Raw genomic sequence first — 24,840 nt, 5'->3', positions numbered from 1 at the left:
TTCTCTAACAGGAAACGACAGCACCTGTGCAAAGAAATTGTTCCAGGATAGGTGATTTGATATCACAGTATTTGGTGAAAATGAGCCCCAGAAGCCCCATTTTTACGACTCTCCAGGACAATAAAAGGACTTGCAGGAGGAGGTGGATCAATGCAAATGATTTACGGGAAAAGTGCTGTTTCTGTATTAGATAAGGCTCACATTTCCATGAATATTTATAAATAAGGTGAATAAATACCCCATGGCAAAGTGCCCCCCTGATGTGCAGGACCAGGAGAGATCTGCTGTGAGTCTGAGCTGGTAAGGAATTGCAGCTTTCTGCTATCTCCAGATCCATCCGGGAGTTCACTCCGGCTGATTTTGGTATTGGGGCTGGGGGGACACTGGGGGGACTCTTTGGGAGCAGACGGGATTGAGGGAATGGGATTGCAGACCTGGGGGTATACTGAGGGAGTCACAGGTCTGGCATTGGGGTAATGGGGCGCTCTGGGGGAAAATGAGGGGGGACATGGGATGGTGAGAGTGTGGTGGGATTGCGGTGATGGGGGGCTGGGAGACACTGTGGGGGCAGAGGGTGGTGCCTGGATTTGGGTTGATGTCCTGGGGTGATACCAAAGGAACTGGGGAATGGGAGTAGGAGTGGGGTCTGGGGACCAATGGAGAGGGACACTGAGGATCTCAGGGAGTGACCCCAGGATTTGGGTTGGGATTCTGCTGAGGCTGAGGGGACTTGTAGTCATGGGAGTAGGATTGGGCTTCTGGGGGTGATGGTGCTGTGGACTGGGGACCCTGGGGCTGGGGGATGTTGGGGAGGCATAAGTAATCCCAGGATTTGGGGTCAGGGAACCCAGACATGTGCAGGGGATGGCTGGGCAGGAGTGCCTTTCTTCCCCCTGACCCCACTCCCCTGCTGACCCCACTCCCTTGCCCAGTCCCTCACTGATGAACCCTCCCTGTGTCTCCCCTGTGTCCCCTCTGTGTCCGCCAGTGTCCACACCGGGCCCTGTGGCCTCTCCCTGCCATGGCCCGCCTGGCTCAGACCCTGGCACTGCTGGCAATGGCCATGGCCACCACGGCTGTCGATGTGATCCCCCTGGACATGGCCCCAGACTCCTTTGATGACCAGTACCAGGGCTGCGGCCCTGCCATGAAGGAGGCATTGCCGGCCCTCAACAGCTCCGAGTTTGAGCAGAACAAGGAGTTTGCTGAGGTTTGGGTAAAGGCTGCAGCTGAGTGGCAGAGTCGGGGCCCCCCTGAGTCCCCTCTGTCCCCAGACCAGGCCACCGCCATCATGGCCTTCACAATGACTGACCACACAAAATTCAATGATGCCCTGCACATGGTTGGGCATTCCCGACAGGAATACCGAGACAACTTCCACTTCAAAACGCTGCATTTCCTGCTGACTGATGCCCTGGCCACGCTGAGGGATGCTCAGAACGGGCAGTGTCGGGACGCGTTCCTGATGGTGTGTGGCACCCGGTTTGCGGCACAGCATGGTGACACCATCCGGTTCGGTCATTTCATGCCAGTGTTCCTGAGCAATCAAACTGGCGAGTGCTCCAACACCACAATACTCGAGGTGCACACATGCCATGGTGTGGATGTCACGCTTTTTAGCGAACATCCGGAACCTAAAATCGTGCTGATCCCACCCTTTGAGACCTTCAAGGTCACCCAATATGCCCAGGAAGGGGACAAGACACAGATCCAGCTCCAGTCCAATGGGACCTACAGCAAATACAACTGCGAGTGGCTTCAAGGTAACAACACAGAGGACAGCCAGGGGGGATGGGGACAGCCATGATAAGGCACAGGGGACAATGACACTGACTGGGGATGGGGGACAGGGACACTCACAGTGTGTGTGGTGACAAGGATACCCTGGGCTGGGGGCACCTATTCTGGGGACACCCATTGTGGGCACAGGGACAGGAACATCCATGACAGGGAACAGGGATAGGGACCCCCACTTCTGGGAGGGAACACGGACAGGAACACCCATGCCAGGGGAAAAGGGACAGGGACAAGGGACAGGGACCTCCACAGTGTACCAACCCTGTCCCTCTCTGATAAAGGCAGTGCTCTGGGGATGGGCCCTGTGTACAGAACATGGGTGGGCCAGGACCTTTACATGGCACTCCCTGAAACCCTGTAACCCCCTGTAACCCCCCCACTGCACTCCTAAGCCCACCATGATTTCCCTGATCTCCCTGGCCCCTGTACCCCCCTGTGCCCCTCCTGACACCCTGTCACCTGTCACACTCATGCCCCCAGCTCTCCTGTCACCCTTAATCCCCCATTATGGCTATCCCTGACCCTCTCACTACCCCCACGGCCCCACTGATTCTCCTCTTTTTCCCTCAGGTTAGAGTGTCCCCAGGACTCCTTTCCACCTCAGAGGACTCCTCCTGGCCACCACAGCCTTGGCACTGGCCACCATGATCCTCTGAGCAATGAGGCCATCAAGGTCACCAAGGTCACTGTGGTCACTGTGGCAGCTGTGGCCACCATGATCACCAAGACTCCCTCAGCCCCAAGGCTACCACAGCCTCCCTGGCCAGTGTGGCCACCAAGGCCCTTGTGCAAAGCAATTCTAATAAAAAATCTATCAAAAAAAATTCCATTAAATAATTCTGACAAAGCCAGCAAAGAGAGAAAATTGCTAAACAGGGCTCGATGTCACTCCCCACAACAGCAATCTTGGGATGGTCTCTTTCTCTCAGCCTCAAGGAGGATCCTTGGGAAGAACCCCTTCCCAAGGGAAGATCCTCAGACACATTTCATTCCAAGCATAATAGGGGAGAGGAATCTCTGTCTGAGACAGGATTGGATGTTCCCAGGGTCAGCTAATGGATGGCCAGGCACAGCTCTGGTGTTATAGCCTCAGTTGTCAATTTGAAGTTGGTGATTTGGGCTGGTTTTCACCAATTCAGCAACAAAATCTGCACCAGACCCCTCTCAATGTTGCCATGATGGCCACAAGTGGGGCATTGTCCCTTGGGCACATTCCAGGCAGAGCATCCAGACACATCCTGCACTTCAGGGGACCTTAAAGGCTGGAAATTGGGAGGTTCAAGAGGGCAAGGACAGATCCTGTCCCTGGGGAGGGACAGTCACCAGTGCCATCTTTGACTGGGGGGGACCTGCTGGAGCAGCTCTGGAGAAGGACCTGGGTTTGCTGGTGGGTGACCATTGAAGCTGGCTGTGCTGCCTAGAGCCAGAATGGATTCAGGGGATATCAGGAAGAGCAGGGCCAGGAAGTCAGGGAATGTTCATGTCCCTCTGCCCTGCCCAGGGAGGCATAACAGGAATGCCGTGTCCAGCTCTGCCAGGTGCCATGTCCAGTTATGGGCTGCTCTGGACCCAATCCTGTGCTCAGGGATGACGCTGCCTGAGCTGGGAGGTTGGGGCAGTTGCCCACTCTGGGTCCTTCCAGCCTGACCCATTCTGGGATTTGGGGATTCTGGCAGTTGCAGTTCAGGAATTGTCCATTGGAGGGCAGCAGCGAGCACAGGAAATCAGCAGCACTGTGCATGCGCTGCCCCCAGCTGCAGTTCTGGGTGCCAACAGCAGGCGGCAGCACGAGCTGCTGGCGCTGCCAAGCGCCCGCCCCGCCCCATCCTGGCCCCGGGGGCTCTGCAATGGTTTGGGATGGAGCGACCTTAAAGCCCGTCCGGTGCCAGCCCTGCCATGGGCAGGGACATCTTCCCCTAGGCCAGGCTGCTCCAGGCACTGCCCAGTCTGGCCTTGAACCCTTCCAGGAGTGGGGCAGCCACAGCTTTGTTATAGATGGGTAACATTATATCTGACTCTCACAATTAAATGGTGAATATTGTGTGCATATTAAGAGAAATTTTGTTGACTTATGGTAATGTGATTGTAGTTTGGCTTTTGGACCCCCTTTGCGCTCCCCACTGTCCCCTTCACCCGCCTCTGTATTGTTCCCACTGGACAGCCCTGGTTGTTGGGGTTGTCAGGGACATGTGGGGGCCGGACATGAACCCGTGCCCCTGCCATTGGGCAGTTGGGAATGGGGAAAATCTGTTCCTAATGAGTTGTGGCATGCCTCACCTCACCTCACCTCACCTCACCTCACCTCACCTCACCTCACCTTACCTCACCTCACCTCACCTCTCCTCCAGTCAAGTTACAAGAAGGTCTGTACCTATGGACAGCGAGTCAGGATTGAATGGCAGACTTTGGCAGAGCCAGGTTTGGCTGATGCAACACTGGGGGTATAAAAGGCGAAGCCGCTGTTTTGTGGACGAGCCAATGGCAGTTGACCACACTCCCAGTGCTGCCTGTTTTCCGTATTCAGGCCCTTTATTGCGCTGTTGAGGTCTAATAAACCTTTAAAATTTTAAAGTGAGCAGTTATTTCTCACACTCACCATGGTATCCACAATCACCATGGCCACCATGACCCCCAGATAAATGTGGCTACCAAGGCCACCACTGCCAATCTCCCTGGAGGAAAAGGGGAAAAAAGGGAAAAGAGTAGAGGAAGAGAAGAGGAAAAACAACAATCTTCCCCACTCCCTCTCTCCGCCAACATCTCCCTGACTGTCCTTTACTTCTTTAGAAATTCATTCATTTGCATTCTTGATCATATTCTGTGCTTTCCCACGTATTCAGGAATTAAACCCAACTAAACTCTATTTCTGCACCACAATTAATTCAACCCTGAAAGGAATAAGAGGAATGTTTCTTTACAAACAGATTGTGTGGATCTTGTGGTATATTGGGCCCGGGACTTGTAGATAAGGAAGTGACTGGAGAAACGATCAGTTTCAGAAAATATTCCTCACTGACATGGACTGCTGCTCAGACAAGGTCCTGCAAAATTCCTGAACTTCAAGAAGAAGAAAAAAGTCTTAACAGGCTTATGAATTTTAATTTCTGCACCCAGGGTGGAGTTAAATCTCATTTGAATGGTCACGTGTCTGTGTGATAGAAGAGTGGGCTGTGTAGCAAGGGGGATATTTTGTAGGTGGGTTTTGAAGTCTGTACCTTCTGAATACCTCCATGAATGGGGAAGGGGAGTGCACGGAAATTGGGATAAAAAGGAGGCTGCATTGTCCAGCAACTTGGAACACCCCATGGGGAAATTGCCCATGGCCTCTGTCCCAGGTTACAATAAAAAGATGTGTTCTATTCCCATCCTCAAGAGCTGTTGAAACCAGGAGGGACATTGTATTTTCTTATCTGCTGTTAATCAGCAAAACAATGTCTTGCCACATGACACAGAGATAACTCCCTCTAGGAGCCATTTCTGTTTAATGGACAGTCAAGGACCCACTGTATGACTCATCAGAATGATAACAGCGCATTGTGAGATGCTCTGCCCAGGAGGGAGGAGCTAAGAACCTCCACCTGGATATAATCTGGGTTTTGGGACAGAGCAGTCAGACTTTCCACTGTATTCCCAGAGAAACAGCCATCTTTTCCACTGGATCTTCAGAGGGAGACTACATCCATCTACAGGATAACTGCTCCAACAGCACCACATCTGCCACTCCAAGAGGACTGCAGCTACCAATCGAACTGGACTGCTGCCAACACGCTGACCAACATGGTGTCAGGTCATACTCTTTGTCTGTGGTTTTTCTTTTGTATTATTGCATGTATTTTTGTTTTCCTTCTCCCTCTTCGCAATAAATTGCATTTCTGACTTGGAGTCTCTCACTGGTTTTGCTTTCAAACCAGAACAGCCTCTTCCTTTGATCATGAATGAAATTACAGGGCTCTTCTGTCTCCTTTCTGCAAGTAAACCTCTGGCAAGGTAAATTTTTCTGCTCAAAAGGTAGACAGTAAAAATATTCCACTTGAATCCTAAGCGGTATGCTTAGCTGCAGCCAGAGTCTCATCCACAAAATGGCGGCTCTGACCTTTATACCCCTGGTGTTGCATCAACCAAATACATATCCATAAGCAGTCATATATATTCAAACATTTTTCTTCTAAATCCCTTGTCATTCCCAAAGTCTGCCACTTGATTCTTCCTTGCTGTCCATTGGTGGAGACCTTCCTGCAGTGTGGTTGGAGGTGAGATGTTGCCGTGCCACTCCTCCGCAGCAACAGGCATTCCCCATTCCCAACCGCCCCGTGCAAGGGGCACGGTTACATGTCCCTGACAATCCTGACAACCACAGCTGTCCTGGAGCAACAGTATGGGTGGAGGAGAGGGGGCGATGGGGATTACACAGGATGTCCAAACTACAAACTAAAATCACATAACCATACATCAACAAAACTTTTCTTAACATAAACACAATATTCATGCCTTAATTTTGAGAGCCAATCATCATCTTACCCATCTGTACCAAAGCTGTGGCTCCCCAGTCCTGGAACAGTTCAAGGCCAGGTTGGGCAGGGCCATGAACAGCCCAGCCCAGGGGAAGGTGTCCCTGCCCATGGCAGGGCTGGCACCGGATGGGCTTTAAGGTCGCTCCATCCCAAACCATTGCAGAGCCCCCGGGGCCGGGATGGGGCGGGGCGGGCGCTGGGCAGCTCCAGCAGCTCGTGCTGCCGCCTGCTGTTGGCACCCGGAACTGCAGCTGGGAGCGGCGCATGCGCAGTGACGCTGATTTCCCGCACTCGCTGCTGCCGCCCTCCAGTGGACAATTCCTGAACTGCAACTGCCAGAATCCCTAAATCCCAGCATGGGTCAGGCTGGAAGGACCCAGAGTGGGCACCTGGCCCAACCTCCCAGCTCAGGCAGCATCATGCCTTAGACCAGGTTTGGGTCCACAGCAGGACAGAACTGGACACGGCACTGGGCAGGGTTGTACATGGCACTGGGCACAGCTGGTCACGGCACTCCCGATGCTCCTCACTGGGAAGGGCAGAGGGGCACAAACATTCCCTCACCTCCTGGTCCCACCCCTCCTGATGCCCCCTGGATCGCTCCTGGCCATGGGACACAAGACACAACGCCAGTTCCACAGCTCACCCACCAGCACCCCCAGGTCCTTCCCCAGAGCTGCTCCAGCAGGTCCCCCCCAGCCTGGACTGGAACTGGGGACTGTCTGTTCCCAGGGACAGGATCTGCCCTTGCCCTCTTGAACCTCCCAGTTTCCAGCCTTTGAGGTCCCCCTGAAGTGCAGGATGTGGCAGGATGCTCTGCCTGGAATATGGCCAAGGGACAATGCCCCGTTTGTGGCCACTGGAGCAGCACTGAGAGGGGTCTGGTGCTGCTTTTGCTGCTGAGTGGGGCTAAAACCAGCCCAAATCACATGCGCCAAATTGACAACTGAGGATGAAGCACCAGAGCTGAGGCTGGCCATCCATCATCTGACCCTGGGAATGTCCAGTCCCCTCTCAGAGAGAGATTCCTCTCTCCTGTTTCTGCTTGGAATGAAATGTGTGTGAGGTTCCTCCCTCAGGAAGGGGATGCTCCCCAAGGATCCTCCTTGAGTTTGAAAGAAAGAGACATTCCCATGAGTGTTGGTGTGAGGAGTGCCATTGAGCCCTGCTTAAGAATTGTCCCTTTTTGCTGGCTTTGACAGATATACGTGATAGAATTGTTTTGATAGAATTATTTAATAGAATTGCTTTGCACAATGATACTGATGGCCGCAATGGCTACATTGGCTGTTGTAACTTTGTGGCTCAAGTAATCTTGGTGATCAAGGTGGTCACAGTGGCCTTGGTGATTATAGTTACCATGGTGGCCAGGGTGGCTGTGGTGCCTGCAGTGACAATGGTGGCCCCAGTTACCTCATGGTGGCAATAGTGGCAGTGGTGGCCTTGGTAGCCTTGGTGCTCTTGTTTCTCTGGGGGTCCTGGTGGTATTCTTGATCGTGGTGGCAACAGTGACAACAGTGACCTTGGTTGCCATGCTGGCCATGGTTGCCGCTGTGACCCCAGTAACGTCGGTGGCCTCGTGGCTCAGAGGATTCCAGTGGCCACTGCCAGGGCTGTGGTGGCCAGGAGGAGTCGTCCCCCAACGTGGAAGGGGGCACTGGAGACACTCCCACCTGAGGGACAAAGATGAGCATCAGGGGGATCATGAGGGGAGTGAAGGGGTCAGGGATGGCAATAAGGGAGACTTAGGGGTTACAGGAGAGATGGGTGCCATGAGGTGACAGGTGACAGGGTGTGAGGGGGGGGCATGGGGAGAAAGAGAGCCCAGGGAGGTCGGGGGGGTCTTGGTGGACTTAGGAGTGACAGGGGTCAGGAGGAGTCAGGGATTGCAGTGGGGGGGTTACAGTGGGTTACAGGTATTCAGGGAGTACCATCCGGTGGTCCTGGCCCACCCACATTCTGTACACAGGGCCCATCCCCAAAGAACACTGCCATTATCAGAGAGGGACAGGGTTGGAACCGTGGGGGGTCCCTGTCCCTGTCCCTGTCCCCTGTCCCTGTCTCTGTCCCTATCCCTTGTCCCCTGGCACGGCTGTTCCTGTCCCTATTCCCTCCCAGAAGTGGGGGTCACTATCCCTGTTCCCTGTCATGGATGTTCCTGTGCCTGTGCCCACAATGGGTGTCCCCAGAATAGGAGCCCCCAGCCCAGGGTATCCTTGTAACCCCACACATTGTGGGTGTCCTTGTCCACCATCCCCAGTCAGTGTCATTGTCCCCGGTGCCTTATCATGGCTGTCCTCATTCCCCCAGGCGGTCACCTGTAGTGTCACCTCGCAGCCACTCGCAGTTGTATTTGCTGTAGGTCCCATTGGACTGGAGCTGGATCTGTGTCTTGTTTCCTTCCTGGGTGTATTGGGCGACATTGAAAGTCTCAAAGGGTGGGATCAGCACCACCTTCTCTTCTGGATGTTTGGTGAAAGACTGGATTTCCACGCCTTGGCATGTGTGCACCTCAAGCATTGTCTCACCGGGGCACTCGCCAGTTTGATTGCTCGGTAACAAGAGCATGAAATGACCGAACCGGACGGTGTCACCACGCTGTGCCTTGTAGCAGGTGCCAGACACATTCAGGAATACGTCCCGACACTGCCCTTTCTGAGCGTCCCTCAGCGTGGCCAGGGCATCAGTCAGCAGGAAATGCAGCGTTTTGAAGTGGAAGTTGTCCCGGTATTCCTGTCGGGAATGCCCGGCCTCGCGCAGGGCATCATTGAATTTTGTGTGGTCAGTCATTAACAAGGCCATGATGGCGGTGGCCTGGTCTGGGGACAGAGGGGACTCAGGGGGGTCCCAACTCTGCCACTCAGCTGCAGCCTTTACCCAAACCTCAGCAAACTCCTTGTTCTGCTCAAACTCGGAGCTGTTGAGGGCCGGCAATGCCTCCGTCATGGCAGGGCCACAGCCCTGGTACTGGTCATCAAAGGAGTCTGGGGCCATGTCCAGGGGGATCACATCGACAGCTGTGGTGGCCATGGCCATTGCCAGCAGTGCCAGGGTCTGAGCCAGGGGGGCCATGGCAGGGAGAGGCCACAGGGACCGGTGTGGACTCTGGAGGACACAGAGGGGACATGGGGGAGACACGGGGAGGGTTCATCAGTGAGGGACTGGGGAAGGGAGTGGGGTCAGCAGGGGAGTGGGGTCAGGGGGAAGAGAGGCACTCCTGCCCAGCCGACCCCTGCACATGTCTGAGTTCCCTGACCCCAAATCCTGGGGTTACTTATGCCTCCCCAACATCCCCCAGCCCCAGGGTCCCCAGTCCACAGCACCATCACCCCCAGAAGCCCAATCCTACTCCCATGACTACAAGTCCCCTCAACCCCAGCAGAATCCCCACCCAAATCCTGGGGTCACTCCCTGAGCCCCTCAGTGTCCCTCTCCCTTGGTCCCCAGACCCCACTCCCACTCCCATTCCCCAGTTCCTTTGGTGTCACCCCAGGACATCAACCCAAATCCAGGCATCACCCTCTGCCCCCACAGTGTCTCCCAGGCCCCCCATCACCCCATTCCCACCACATTCTCACCATCCCGTGTCCCCCCTCATTTTCCCCCAGAGCCCCCCATGACCCCAGTCCCTGGCCTGTGACTCCCCCAGTGTCCCCCCATGTCTGCAATCCCATTCCCTCAATCCCTTGTCCCCCCCACAAGAGTCCCCCCCGAGTCCCCCCAGCCCCAATACCAAAATCAGCCGGAGTGAACTCCCGGATGGATCTGGAGATAGCAGGAAGCCGGAATTCCTTACCAGCTCAGATCGGCAGCAGATCTCCCCTGGTCCTGCACATCAGGGGCGATTTGCCATGGGGTATTTATCCACCATATTTATAAATATTCATGAAAATGTCTCCCTTAGCTAATACAGAAACTGTATTTTTCCTGTAAATCATTTGCATTGATCCTGGAGTCATTTTATTGTCCTGGAGAGTCATAAAAATGGGGCTTCTGGGGCACATTTTCACCAAATACTTTGATATCAAAGGCACTTTTCCTGGAACAATTTCTTTGCACAGGTGCTGTTGTTTCCTGGTACAGAACTTGCCAAAACCCCACTGGAGTTCCCTTTGTCTGTTTCTCCATGGGTTCTAGCCGTGATTTTCATCTTGTGTGCACACTTCTCCATCCTTTTATCATTCCTGCCAGTTTGTCTTCAGTGTCTGTCCAGCACCTTCAGGGGAAGGGAAAATTTCCATTCTCTGTGTTATTTGTCACTTTGTGAAAGAAATGCTCCAGTCTGGTCATCATCCATGGTACCATCGCGGATCTCCAGGTCTTTCCTGTCCTGAGGAGCCCAGAACGGGAAAGAGCACTGGGCAGAACTGGACATGGCACTGGGCATAGCTGGACATGGCATTGGGCAGAGCTGGACACAGTGCTGGACAGAGCTGGACACTGGGCAGAGCTGGACACAGCCCTGAGCAGAGCCGGAAATGGCGCTGAACAGAGTTGGGCACAGCACTCCTGATGTGCCTCACTGGGCAGGGAGAGGGGCACGATCACTCCCTGACTTCCTGTCCCTGCTCCTCTGAGTGCCCCCCAGATCTCTCCTGGCCCCAGGCCACATAGCCAGCTCCATTGGTCACCCAGCAGCACCCCCAGGTCATTCCCCACAGCTGCTCCAGCAGGTCCCCCCCAGCCAGGCAGGGCACTGGGGCTAAATTGGGCTAAACCCAGCCAAAATCACCAACCCTGAACTGACAAATGCTCGTAAAGTACCAGAGCTGGGCCTGGCCATCCATCAGCTGACCCTGGCAATGCCCAGTCCCCTCTCAGACAGAAATTCCTCTCCCCTATTCATTCTTGGGATGAAAAGTGTGTGAAGTTCCTCCCTCGGGAAGGGGATACTCCCCAAGCATCCTCCTGAAAGTTGAGAGAAAGAGACGTTCCCACAAGTGTTGGCATGGGGAATGATATTGAGCCCTGGGTAGGAATTGTCACTTTTGACTGGCTCTGTCAGAATTACTTCATGGAATAGTTTTGGAAGAATTATTTAATGGAGTTGTTTTGATAGAATCATGTAATAGATTTGATTTGACAGAATAATTTACTAGAATGTGAATTGACCAAACCAGACCCTCTGGTCACACCATGCCTGGAACTGGACATCATGCACATCCCGGAACACGTGGTGATACTGCCCGTTCTGAGCCTGCCTCAGTGTCACCAGGGCCTGGGTCAGCAGGAAATGCAGCATTTTGAAGTGAAGTTGTTCCGGTATTCCTGGCGGGAGCTCCCGGCCACACACACAGCTGCATTGAACTCCTTGTAAATGTCCTTTGTTGTGTAGGCCACGAGAGCAACGGCCTGGACTGGGGACGCCAGAGGGGACACAGGGGGAGCCCCGCTTGTGCCACTCAGCCTCGGCCTTCACCCAGGTCTGGGTGCACAGAGGATTCACCTGGAACTCAGAGTGGCTGAGGGCCGGCAATGCCACGATCATGGCAGGCCTGCAGCCACCCCGGTACTTGTCATGAAAGGAGTCCTGGGCCATGTCCAGGGGCAGCACCTTGATGGCTGCAGTGGTCACAGTCATTGCCAGCAGTGCCAGGGTGAGAGCCAGGAGGGCCATGGCAGGGAGGTTACTGGGAGCAATGTGGGGACACTGGGGGACAAAGTGGGACACACTGAGGGGACACTGAGGACACACGGGGGTTCATGGGAAGGGCTCCTCTGTGAGGGGCTCAGCATGGCCCCTGAGCTCCAAGCAGATGAACTTTAGAACAGTGGCCATTTATCCTCATTTCCTAGGAGGCCTTGGTCATTTTGCTTTTGTTCTCCTATGCAGCGAGTCGCTTTATCAGGGACAGGGTTGTATTTAGTGCGTTTTTCTTGATTGTGATCTGTGCTCCATATATTTTATCCTGTATTTAGCAGATAACCAGTAATAATGTTAATAAGACAATAGCCTTACAGATGGGAATTGCTTTAACATCAAGGTACACAAAATCTTTGCATAAAGAACCGAGAAGGGGAAGATGTGGAAGACCAGACCACTACAGAAGCTCAACTGGGGAGCATGGCAGACCTTGTGGCCCTGGTAGAGTGAAGACTGTGGGAGAGAAAAACTCAAGGCATGAACAGAAGTGATGACGTCATGTCTGATCACTTTGCCCATCATGTCTGGACACTTCTGACCATCACGATGAGCACTCTGGCCAGAGAAGAGATGACAGCCATGTTGCTGATGAAAGAGATAACAAGGACATTACCAGTGTAAGAAGGATAATGGAGAATATTGTGTTTCTAAGGGGACTGGGGAAAAGGGGTCCAAGTAGAAAACTTTGTACAAACATAGTGAGCTATAAATCCTGGTAAATTGGTGCAATAAATGGCTTTGATTTGCTGGCATTGCAGAGTCCATGTCTCTCAATCCCCGCACACCAGCTGCCCAGTCCCAATCCCAATCCTGTGTTTACACTTCCAATGTCCCCCTGGTGCTTCCCAGGATCTCATTTCTGCTCCCAGACCTTTGTAGCCCTCTTGTGACCCCAGGCTGCTCAGGAACCTCACCCAAATTCCTTAAGCCACTCTGTCACCGCCCCTGCCCAAGTCCACCTTGGCCCTCTCCCAGACCCCAGTCCTGCTCCCAGTCCTGTTACCCATTTCACATCACCCCAGGACCACAACCCAAATTTAGGGACCCCAACCCGTGACCCTCCAATGTCGGCCTGGAGCCCTCCATGCCCCCACTCTACAATCCCAGTCCCATGTCCCTCCACACGTGTCCCCTGGAGTCCCCTCAACCACCGATATTGAAATTGAACAGAGTGAACTCCCTGATGGAAATGGAGGAAGCAGAAAGATGGAATTCTTGTTTAACTCAGACTCACAGCAGATCTCTCCTGGTCCTGCACATCAGGGAGGACCTTATCAACAGAATCTATCCATCTTAATTATGCATGTTCATCAAAATGTACTTCTTAGCTAACACAAAACCAGCACATTTCCCATTAATAATTAGCATGGCTCGGTCTCTTTTGGGAAATAATTTTTATTGCCCTGGAGGGTCATAAAATTGGTCAGTTCAGATGTTAGGGTTTCACTAAGTGTCGCAATATCTCAGATGACCTTGCCTCAAACTTTCGTTTTTACATGCACTGCTCCTTCTGTGTTACAGATCTTGCCAAAAACCCCTCACTGGAGTGCCCTTTCTCTCTTTCTCCACAGGTTCCAGTAACCTTTGCTCTTCTGTGTGCACATTTTTACATCCTTCTATCGGTTTTTGTTTGTTCTTCTTAAAGCCTTATGCAGCACCTTCAGGAGAACTCAAACTTTCTATTCTCTCTCGTCTTGCTCAGCCCCAATGACCCCAGTCCCACAGTCCCATATCCCCGCAATGCCACCCAGTCCCACTCCCCACTGCTCACTGAGTTGCTGCCACCCCTCAAATACCAGTTGGGGTCCCCTATCAGATGACATCCCTGTGGGCACCTTGAGCCTTGAGGGGATGGATCTCTTGGAGGAGTGCCTGGGTGAGTTCCCTGGCCTTATTCATGTGGCAGGAGTAGTCCTGGAGCCCCCAAAAAGGGATCCAGAAACACCAGAAGATATCTGAGCCTATGTTGGCGTGGTAGCTCAGAAAATCCATCTGCCAGTAACCCCCAGGAGTGTTTCCTCTTTCAGTGATGCCTGGAGGTGATGGTTTTGAATGCAAAGGGTTCTTTTGAAGACATATCAGGCATTGCTCTGTAACAGACCTGACAATTTTGTCCTAAGGACACTGAGGATCTGAGGCCACAGACCAGTCCCTATTGCATCAATTCCCCAGAGCTTTGCTGGTGCTTTTCTCCTTTACAAATTGCAGCAGCAGGTGGGGAATTCCTGACCTGGTTATTGGGAGTTACCTCTCACCTACCCAGCCACCCTCTTTATTGTGGGCTTTTAGATAAGCAGCCAATTTTCAATCTGCCCAACTCTCTCCAGGCCTCACCTCTGGGGCTGAAATTCCATTCTCAGGAATTAACACCAGGATGCTTTGTTGTGGAACCTCTCATGCAGCTTTATTGCAAGTCTATTTCCAACGGGGATTTGTCAATCCCCAAGCTGGTGTGCCCTGGATTGTAGTACAGCCACTTCTTTTGGAAGATGGGTGGAATCAAGGAGGGAAATTAATTCTTGTTTATATTTAATTGGAGATCTCTGTGCTGTTAATTGACTTCTATCTCTCCATATGGCTCCATGGGCATGAGCAATGCTCAAAGCAGATGGCAAGTGAGTTCCTATGCTTGCTCTTTTTCTCACAATTCCAGAGCTCTTCGTAACACATCAAGTTCCGCCCCTTGTTCCACATCTTCTTCCATGGTGAGCAGAGTATATATCATAAACTTTTGTCCCAAATTGGATTTCATGGCCTCTTGGATGAGGAGAGCAGTCTCTGCTCTGGCCCACAGGCATCTGAGTCAATCCTGGCTGATGTTGAGATGTTTAGAAGAGCACCCCACAGATCTTGTGAAGTCTCCCCCACAAAGCAGGCCCCAGAATGACCTTCAATTTGGACTCCTAAGGAAGGACACACATTCTGTAACTCAAAGATGGCCCTGAGGTCCACATTTCCCATGGGATTTCCTCTCCTTGGAGATTTTTGTGTAACAACAAAAGCAGCAGGCCCTGGGTGTCCTGGCTACCAAAAAGCTGCCCAAAGACATGGCCGTACAACAATCCAGGGCACACCAGCTTGGGGATTGACAAAATCCCTGTGGGAAATAGACTTGCAATAAATCTGCATGAGAGGTTCTGCAACAAAGCATGCTGATGTTAATTCCTGAGAAAGGAATTTCACTGCCAGAAGTGAGGCCTGGAGAGAGTTGGGCAGATTGAAAATTGGCTGCTTATCTAAAAGCCACAATAAAGAGGATGGCTGGGCGGGTGGGTGGGTGAGAGGTAACTCCCAATAACTAGGTCAGGCCCACCCCAGCAGATGCTGCAATTTGTAAAGGAGAAAAGCACCAGCAAAGCTCTGGGGAATCGATGAGATGGGGACTGGTCGGTGGCCTCAGTGTTCATAGGACAAAATTGTCAGGTCTGTTACAGAGCAATCGCTAATATCTTTCTTTTTAAAACAACCCTTTGCATTCAAAACCATCACCTCCAGGCATCACAGAAAGAGGAAACGCTCCTGGGGATTACTGGCAAGTGGTTTTTCTGAGCTACCACGCCAACATAAGCTCAGTTATCTCCTGGTATTGATGGATCCATTTTGAGGTCCAGAACTTTTCCTGCCACACCAGCAAGGCCAGGGAACTCACCCAGGCATTCTCCGAAGAGATCATCCCCAGGCTCAAGGTGCCCACAGGGCTGTCATCTGATAGGGGACCCCAACTGGTATCTGAGGGGTGGCAGCAACTCAGTGAGCAGTGGGGAGTGGGACTGGGTGGCATTGGGGACATGGGACATGGGACATGGGACTGTGGGGTTGGGGTCATTGGGGCTGAGCAATAAGAAAGAAAATAGAAAGTTTGAGTTCTCCTGAAGGTGCTGCATAAGGCTTTAAGAAGAACAAACAAAAACCGATAGAAGGATGTAAAAATGTGCACACAGAAGAGCAAAGGTTACTGGAACCTGTGGAGAAAGAGATAAAGGGCACTCCAGTGAGGGGTTTTTGGCAAGATCTGTAACACAGAAGGAGCAGTGCATGTAAAAACGAAAGTTTGAGGCAAGGTCATCTGAGATATTGCGACACTTAGTGAAACCCTAACATCTGAACTGACCAATTTTATGACCCTCCAGGGCAATAAAAATTATTTCCCAAAAGAGACCGAGCCATGCTAATTATTAATGGGAAATGTGCTGGTTTTGTGTTAGCTAAGAAGTACATTTTGATGAACATGTATAATTAAGATGGATAGATTTTGTTGATAAGGTCCTCCCTGATGTGCAGGACCAGGAGAGATCTGCTGTGAGTCTGAGCTAAACAAAAATTCCATCTTTCTGCTTCCTCCATTTCCATCAGGGAGTTCACTCTGTTCAATTTCAATATCAGTGGTTGAGGGGACTCCAGGGGACACTTGTGGAGGGACATGGGACTGGGATTGTAGAGTGGGGGCATGGAGGGCTCCAGGCCGACATTGGAGGGTCACGGGTTGGGGTCCCTAAATTTGGGTTGTGGTCCTGGGGTGATGTGAAATGGGTAACAGGACTGGGAGCAGGACTGGGGTCTGGGAGAGGGCCAAGGTGGACTTGGGCAGGGGCGGTGACAGAGTGGCTTAAGGAATTTGGGTGAGGTTCCTGAGCAACCTGGGGTCACAAGAGGGCTACAAAGGTCTGGGAGCAGAAATGAGATCCTGGGAAGCACCAGGGGGACATTGGAAGTGTAAACACAGGATTGGGATTGGGACTGGGACTAGGCAGCTGTTGTGCGGGGATTGAGAGACACGGACTCTGCAATGCCAGCAAATCAAAGCCATTTATTGCACCAATTTACCAGGATTTATAGCTCACTATGTTTGTACAAAGTTTTCTACTTGGACCCCTTTTCCCCAGACCCCTTAGAAACACAATATTCTCCATTATCCTTCTTACACTGGTAATGTCCTTGTTATCTCTTTCACCAGCAACATCCCTGTCATCTCTTCTCTGGCCAGAGTGCCATTCGTGATGGTCAGAAGTGTCCAGACATGATGGGCAAAGTGATCAGACATGACGTCATCACTTCTGTTCTTGCCTTGAGTTTTTCTCTCCCACAGTCTTCACTCTACCAGGGCCACAAGGTCTGCCATGCTCCCCAGCTGAGCTTCTGTAGCGGTCTGGTCTTCCACATCTTCCCCTTCTCGGTTCTTTATGCAAAGAGTTTGTGTACCTTGATGTTAAAGCAGTTCCCATCTGTGAGGCAATTATCTTATTAAAACTATTACTGGTTATCCTCTAAGTACAGGACAAAATATATGGAGCACAGATCACAATCAAGAAAAACTTACCAGATACAACCTTGACCCTGATGAAGAGACTCACTGCATAGGAGAACAAAAGGATAATATCCACGGCCTCCTAGGAAATGAGGATAAATGGCCACTGTTCTAAAGTTCATCTGGTTGGAGCTCAGGGGCCATGCTGAGCCCCTCACAGAGGAGCCCTTCCCATGTACCCCCGTGTGTCCTCAGTGTCCCCTCAGTGTGTCCCACTTTGTCCCCCAGTGTCCCCACACTGCTCCCAGTAACCTCCCTGCCATGGCCCTCCTGGCTCTCACCCTGGCACTGCTGGCAATGACTGTGACCACTGCAGCCATCAAGGTGCTGCCCCTGGACATGGCCCAGGACTCCTTTCATAACCAGTACTTGGGCTGCAGCCCTGCCCATGACCAAGGCATTGCCGGCCCTCAACCACTCCGAGTTCCAGGTGAATCCACTCCCCAGCCCAGACCTGGGTGAAGGCCGAGGCTGAGTGGCACAAGCGGGGCTCCCCCTGTGTCCCCTCTGGCGTCCCCAGCCCAGGCCGTTGCTCTCGTGGCCTACACAACAAAGGACATTTACAAGGAGTTCAACGCGGCCGTGCGTGTGGCCGGGCGCTCCCGCCATGAATACCGGAACAACTTCCACTTCGAAACGCTGCATTTCCTGCTGACCCAGGCCCTGGTGACACTGAGGCATGCTCAGAATGGGCAGTGTCACCACTTGTTCCGGGGTGTGCATGGTGTCCGGTTCCAGGCATTGTGTGACCAGAGGGTCTGGTTTGGTCAATTCACATTCTAGTAAATTATTCTGTCAAATCAATTCTGTTACATGATTCTATCAAAACAACTCCATTAAATAATTCTTCCAAAACTATTCCATGAAGTAATTCTGACAGAGCCAGTCAAAAGTGACAATTCCCAAACAGGGCTCAATGTCACTCTCCATGCCAACACTTGTGGGAACGTCTCTTTCTCTCAGCTTTCAGGAGGATGCTTGGGGAGCATCCCCTTCCTGAGGGAGGAACCTCGGAGACATTTCATCCCAAGTATGAATAGGGGAGAGGAATTTCTGTCTGAGAAGGGACTGGGCATTGCCAGGGTCAGCTGATGGATGGCCAGGGCCAGCTCTAGTACTTCAGCCTCAGTTGTCAGTTCAGAGTTGGTGATTTTGGCTGGTTTTAGTCCAATTTAGCCCCAGTGCCCTGCCTGGCTGGTGGGGACCTGCTGGAGCAGCTCTGAGGAATGACCTGGGGGTGCTTCTGGGTGACCAGTAGAGCTGGCCATGTGGCCTGGGCCCAGGAGAGATCTGGGGGGCACTCAGAGGAGCAGGGACAGGAAGTCAGGGAGTGATCGTGCCCCTCTCCCTGCCCAGTGAGGCACATCAGGAGTGCTGTGCCCAACTCTGTTCAGCGCCATTTCCAGCTCTGCTCAGGGCTGTGTCCAGCTCTGCCCAGTGTCCAGCTCTGTCCAGCTCTCTGTGCAGCTCTGCCCAATGCCATGTCCAGTTCTGCCCAATGCTCTTTCCAGTTCTGGACAGTGCCATGTCCAGCTCTGCCCAGTGCCATGTCCAGTTCTGCCCAGTGCTCTTTCCTGTTCTGAGCTCCTCAGGACAGGAAAGACCTGGAGATCCTGGGTGGTACTATGGATGATGACTGGACTGGAGCATTTCTGTCACAAAGTGACAAATAATAGAGAGAATGGAAATTTTCCCTTCCCCTGAAGGTGCTGGACAGACACTGAAGACAAACTGGCAGAAATGATAAAAGGATGGAGAGGTGTGCATACAAGATGAAAATCACGGCTAGAACCCATGGAGAAACAGACAAAGGGAACTCCAGAGGGGTTTTGGCAAGTTCTGTACCAGGAAACAACAGCACCTGCGCAAAGAAATTGTTCCAGGAAAAGAACCTTTGGTATCAAAGTATTTGGTGAAAATGTGCCCCAGAAGCCCCATTTTTACAACTCTCCAGGACAATAAAATTACTTGTAGGAGGAGGTGGATCAATGCAAATGATTTACGGGAAAAGTACAGATTCTGTACTAGCTAAGGGAGACATTTTCATGAATATTTATAAATATGGTGGATAAATACCCCATGGCAAAGTGCCCCCCTGATGTGCAGGACCAGGAAAGATCTGCTGTGAGTCTGAGCTGATAAGGAATTCCAGCTTTCTGCTATCTCCAGATCCATCCAGGAGTTCACTCCGGCTGATTTTGGTATCGGGGCTGGGGGGACTCTGGGAGGACGCTTTGCGGGGACAGGGGATTGAGGGAATGGAATTGCAGACATGGGGGGACACTGAGGGAGTCACAGGCCAGGGACTGGCGTCATGGGGGCTCTGCTGGAAATGAGGGGGGATGCGGGATGGTGAGAGTGGGATTGCAGTGATGAGGGGCTGGGAGACACTGTGGGGGCAGAGGGTGATGCCTGGATTTGGGTTGATGTCCTGGGGTGATACCAAAGGAACTGGGGAATGGGAGTAGGAGTGGGGTCTGGGGACCAAGGGAGAGGGACACTGAGGGGCTCAGGGAGTGACCCCAGGATTTGGGTCAGGATTCTGCTGGGGCTGAGGGGACGTGTATTCATGGGAGTAGGATTGGGCTTCTGGGGGTGATGATGCTGTGGGACTGGGGTCCTGGGGCTGGGGGATGTTGGGGAGGCATAAGTAATCCCAGGATTTGGGGTCAGGGAACTCAGACATGTGCACGGGTCGGCTGGGCAGGAGTGCCTTTCTTCTCCCTGGGCTGATCCCACTCCCTTCCCCAGTCCTTCACTGATGAACCTTCCCCGTGTCTCCCCTGTGTCCCCTCTGTGTCCTCCAGTGTCCACACCGGTCCCTGTGGCCTCTCCCTGCCATGGCCGTCCTGGCTCAGACCCTGGCACTGCTGGCAATGGCCGTGGCCACCATGGCTGTCGATGTGATCCCCCTGGACATGGCCCCAGACTCCTTTGATGACCAGTACCAGGGCTGCGGCCCTGCCATGAAGGAGGCATTGCCGGCCCTCAACAGCTCCGAGTTTGAGCAGAACAAGGAGTTTGCTGAGGTTTGGGTAAAGGCTGCAGCTGAGTGGCAGAGTCGGGGCCCCCCTGAGTCCCCTCTGTCCCCAGACCAGGCCACCGCCATCATGGCCTTCACAATGACTGACCACACAAAATTCAATGATGCCCTGCACATGGTTGGGCATTCCCGACAGGAATACCGAGACAACTTCCACTTCAAAACGCTGCATTTCCTGCTGACTGATGCCCTGGCCACGCTGAGGGATGCTCAGAACGGGCAGTGTCGGGACGCGTTCCTGATGGTGTGTGGCACCCGGTTTGCGGCACAGCATGGTGACACCATCCGGTTTGGTCATTTCATGCCAGTGTTCCTGAGCAATCAAACTGGCGAGTGCTCCAACACCACAATACTCGAGGTGCACACATGCCATGGTGTGGATGTCACGCTTTTTAGCGAACATCCGGAACCTAAAATCGTGCTGATCCCACCCTTTGAGACCTTCAAGGTCACCCAATACACCCAGGAAGGGGACAAGACACAGATCCAGCTCCAGTCCAATGGGACCTACAGCAAATACAACTGCGAGTGGCTTCAAGGTAACAACACAGAGGACAGCCAGGGGGGATGGGGACAGCCATGATAAGGCACAGGGGACAATGACACTGACTGGGGATGGGGGACAGGGACACTCACAGTGTGTGTGGTGGCAAGGATACCCTGGGCTGGGGGCACCTATTCTGGGGACACCCATTGTGGGCACAGGGACAGGAACATCCATGACAGGGAACAGGGATAGGGACCCCCACTTCTGGGAGGGAACACGGACAGGAACACCCATGCCAGGGGAAAAGGGACAGGGACAAGGGACAGGGACCTCCACAGTGTACCAACCCTGTCCCTCTCTGATAAAGGCAGTGCTCTGGGGATGGGCCCTGTGTATGGAAAACCTCCCCATGGCACTCCCTGAAACCCTGTAACCCCCTGTAACACCCCATGGCCCTCTAAGCCCACCATGACTCTCCTGACCTCCCTGGCCCCTGAACCCCCCGTGTCCCTCCTGACACCCTGTCACCTGTCACACTCATGCCCCCATCTCTCCTGTCACCATTAATCCCCCATTATGGCTATCCCTGACCCTCTCACTACCCCCATGGCCCCACTGATTCTCCTCTTTTTCCCCCAGGTTAGAGTGTCCCCAGGGCTCCTTTCCACCTCAGAGGACTCCTCCTGGCCACCACAGCCTTGGCACTGGCCACCTGGATCCTCTGAGCAATGAGGCCATCAAGGTCACCAAGGTCACTGTGGTCACTGTGGCAGCTGTGGCCACCATGATCACCAAGACTCCCTCAGCCCCAAGGCTACCACAGGCTCCCTGGCCAGTGTGGCCACCAAGGCCCTTGTGCAAAGCAATTCTAATAAAAAATCTATCAAAAAAAATTCCATTAAATAATTCTGACAAAGCCAGCAAAGAGAGAAAATTGCTAAACAGGGCTCGATGTCACTCCCCACAACAGCAATCTTGGGATGGTCTCTTTCTCTCAGCCTCAAGGAGGATCCTTGGGAAGAACCCCTTCCCAAGGGAAGATCCTCAGACACATTTCATTCCAAGCATAATAGGGGAGAGGAATCTCTGTCTGAGACAGGATTGGATGTTCCCAGGGTCAGCTAATGGATGGCCAGGCACAGCTCTGGTGTTATAGCCTCAGTTGTCAATTTGAAGTTGGTGATTTGGGCTGGTTTTCACCAATTCAGCAACAAAATCTGCACCAGACCCCTCTCAATGTTGCCATGATGGCCACAAGTGGGGCATTGTCCCTTGGGCACATTCCAGGCAGAGCATCCAGACACATCCTGCACTTCAGGGGACCTTAAAGGCTGGAAACTGGGAGGTTCAAGAGGGCAAGGACAGATCCTGTCCCTGGGGAGGGACAGTCACCAGTGCCATCTTTGACTGGGGGGGACCTGCTGGAGCAGCTCTGGAGAAGGACCTGGGTTTGCTGGTGGGTGACCATTGAAGCTGGCTGTGCTGCCTAGAGCCAGAATGGATTCAGGGGATATCAGGAAGAGCAGGGCCAGGAAGTCAGGGAATGTTCATGTCCCTCTGCCCTGCCCAGGGAGGCATAACAGGAATGCCGTGTCCAGCTCTGCCAGGTGCCATGTCCAGTTATGGGCTGCTCTGGACCCAATCCTGTGCTCAGGGATGATGCTGCCTGAGCTGGGAGGTTGGGGCAGTTGCCCACTCTGGGTCCTTCCAGCCAGACCCATTCTGGGATTTGGGGATTCTGGCAGTTGCAGTTCAGGAATTGTCCATTGGAGGGCAGCAGCGAGCACAGGAAATCAGCAGCACTGCGCATGCGCTGCCCCCAGCTGCAGTTCTGGGTGCCAACAGCAGGCGGCAGCACGAGCTGCTGGCGCTGCCAAGCGCCCGCCCCGCCCCATCCTGGCCCCGGGGGCTCTGCAATGGTTTGGGATGGAGCGACCTTAAAGCCCGTCCGGTGCCAGCCCTGCCATGGGCAGGGACATCTTCCCCTGGGCCAGGCTGCTCCAGGCACTGCCCAGTCTGGCCTTGAACCCTTCCAGGAGTGGGGCAGCCACAGCTTTGTTATAGATGGGTAACATTATATCTGACTCTCACAATTAAATGGTGAATATTGTGTGCATATTAAGAGAAATTTTGTTGACTTATGGTAATGTGATTGTAGTTTGGCTTTTGGACCCCCTTTGCGCTCCCCACTGTCCCCTTCACCCGCCTCTGTATTGTTCCCACTGGACAGCCCTGGTTGTTGGGGTTGTCAGGGACATGTGGGGGCCGGACATGAACCCGTGCCCCTGCCATTGGGCAGTTGGGAATGGGGAAAATCTGTTCCTAATGAGTTGTGGCATGCCTCACCTCACCTCACCTCACCTCACCTCACCTCACCTCACCTCTCCTCCAGTCAAGTTACAAGAAGGTCTGTACCAACGGACAGCGAGTCAGGATTGAATGGCAGACTTTGGCAGAGCCAGGTTTGGCTGATGCAACACTGGGGGTATAAAAGGCGAAGCCGCCGTTTTGTGGTAGAGACACTGGCAGTCGGCCATGGTCCCAGTGCTGCCTGTTTTCCTTATTCAGTCCTTTTATTGTGCTGTTGTGGTCTTATAAACCTTTAAAATTTTAATGTGAGCAGTTATTTCTCACACTCACCATGATCTCCATAATCACCATGACCACCATGACCCCCCAGAAAAATGTGGCCACCACGGCCACCACTGCCATTTTCCTTGGAGGAAAAAAGGGAAAAAGGGAAAAGAGTAGAGGAAGAGAAGAGGAAAAACAACAATCTTCCCCACCCCCTCTCTCCCCCAACATCTCCCTGACTGTCCTTTACTTCTTTAGAAATTCATTCATTTGCATTCTTGACCACATTCTGTGCTTTCCCACATATTCAGGACTTAAACCCAACCAAACTCTATTTCTGCACCACAATTAATTCAACCCTGAAAGGAATAAGAGGAATGTTTCTTTACAAACATATTGTGTGGATCTTGTGGTAGATTGGGCCCGGGACTTGTAGATAAGGAAGTGACCGGAGAAATGATCAGTTTCAGAAAATGTTCCTCACTGACACGGACTGCTGCTCAGACAAGGTCCTGCAAAATTCCTGAACTTCAAGAAGAAGAAAAAAGACTTAACAGGCTTATGAATTTTAATTTCCGCACCCAGGGTGGAGTTAAATCTCATTTGAATGGTCACGTGTCTGTGTGATAGAAGAGTGGGCTGTGTAGCAAGGGGGATATTTTGTAGGTGGGTTTTGAAGTCTGTACCTTCTGAATACCTCCATGAATGGGGAAGGGGAGTGCACGGAAATTGGGATAAAAAGGAGGCTGCATTGTCCAGCAACTTGGAACACCCCATGGGGAAATTGCCCATGGCCTCTGTCCCAGGTTACAATAAAAAGATGTATTCTATTCCCATCCTCAAGAGCTGTCGAAACCAGGAGGGTCATTGTTTTTTCCTTATCTGCTGTTAATCAGCCCATCAATGTCTTGCCACATGACACAGAGATAACTCCCTCTAGGAGCCATTTCTGTTTAATGGGCAATCAAGGACCCACTGTATGACTCATTTGCATGATAACAGCGCATTGTGAGATGCTCTGCCCCGGAGGGAGGAGCTAAGAACCTCCACCTGGATATAATCTGGGTTTTGGGACAGAGCAGTCAGACTTTCCACTGTATTCCCAGAGAAACGGCCATCTTTTCCACTGGATCTTTGAGGAAGACTACATCCATCTACAGGATAACTGCTCCAACAGCACCACATCTGCCACTCCAAGAGGACTGCAGCCACCATTCGAACTGGACTGCTACCAACACGCTGACCAACACGGTGTCAGGTCATACTCTTTGTCTGTGGTTTTTCTTTTGTATTATTGCATGTATTTTGGTTTTCCTTCTCCCTCTTCGCAATAAATTGCATTTCTGACTTGGAGTCTCTCACTGGTTTTGCTTTCAAACCAGAACAGCCTCTTCCTTTGATCATGAATGAAATTACAGGGCTCTTCTGTCGCGTTTCTGCAAGTAAACCTCTGGCAAGGTGAATTTTTCTGCTCAAAAG

The 24,840-nt window shown here is 52.5% G+C and overlaps 1 protein-coding gene and 1 pseudogene across 1 annotated transcript; one reads left to right on the top strand and one right to left on the bottom strand.

The window, feature by feature from the left end:
• Positions 1-8,606: 8,606 nt before the first annotated feature.
• LOC139585412 (erythroblast NAD(P)(+)--arginine ADP-ribosyltransferase-like) lies at positions 8,607-12,533 on the bottom strand. The gene is made up of 3 exons (XM_071418168.1): positions 12,492-12,533; positions 11,755-11,958; positions 8,607-9,413 (listed from the first exon to the last, which is right to left on the bottom strand). The coding sequence occupies exons 1-3, from the start codon at positions 12,531-12,533 to the stop codon at positions 8,607-8,609; spliced, it is 1,053 nt and encodes a 350-aa protein (XP_071274269.1).
• Positions 12,534-17,518: 4,985 nt separating this feature from the next.
• On the top strand, positions 17,519-21,512 carry LOC139585411 (erythroblast NAD(P)(+)--arginine ADP-ribosyltransferase-like; annotated as a pseudogene).
• Positions 21,513-24,840: the final 3,328 nt, after the last annotated feature.

The sequence above is a fragment of the Agelaius tricolor genome, unplaced genomic scaffold (genome assembly GCF_023055355.1).
Source record: "Agelaius tricolor isolate 1412-34295 unplaced genomic scaffold, bAgeTri1.0.p SCAF_78, whole genome shotgun sequence".
NCBI lineage: Eukaryota > Metazoa > Chordata > Aves > Passeriformes > Icteridae > Agelaius > Agelaius tricolor.
The sequence above is the reverse complement of the archived record's forward strand: the minus strand, read 5'-3'. Positions and strand labels throughout refer to the sequence as shown.

Bases quoted from the DNA above. Each gene is read 5' to 3' on its own strand.
- LOC139585412 (XM_071418168.1), bottom strand. From the start codon at position 12,533: ATGGCTGTCATCTCTTCTCTGGCCAGAGTGCTCATCGTGATG. The intron at 11,959-12,491 runs GTCAGAAGTGTC...TTTGTCCCCCAG, and splicing joins CCAGAGTGCTCATCGTGATG to TGTCCCCACATTGCTCCCAG. The intron at 9,414-11,754 runs GTGAATCCTCTG...TGTGTCCTCCAG, and splicing joins TCAGCCACTCTGAGTTCCAG to AGTCCACACCGGTCCCTGTG.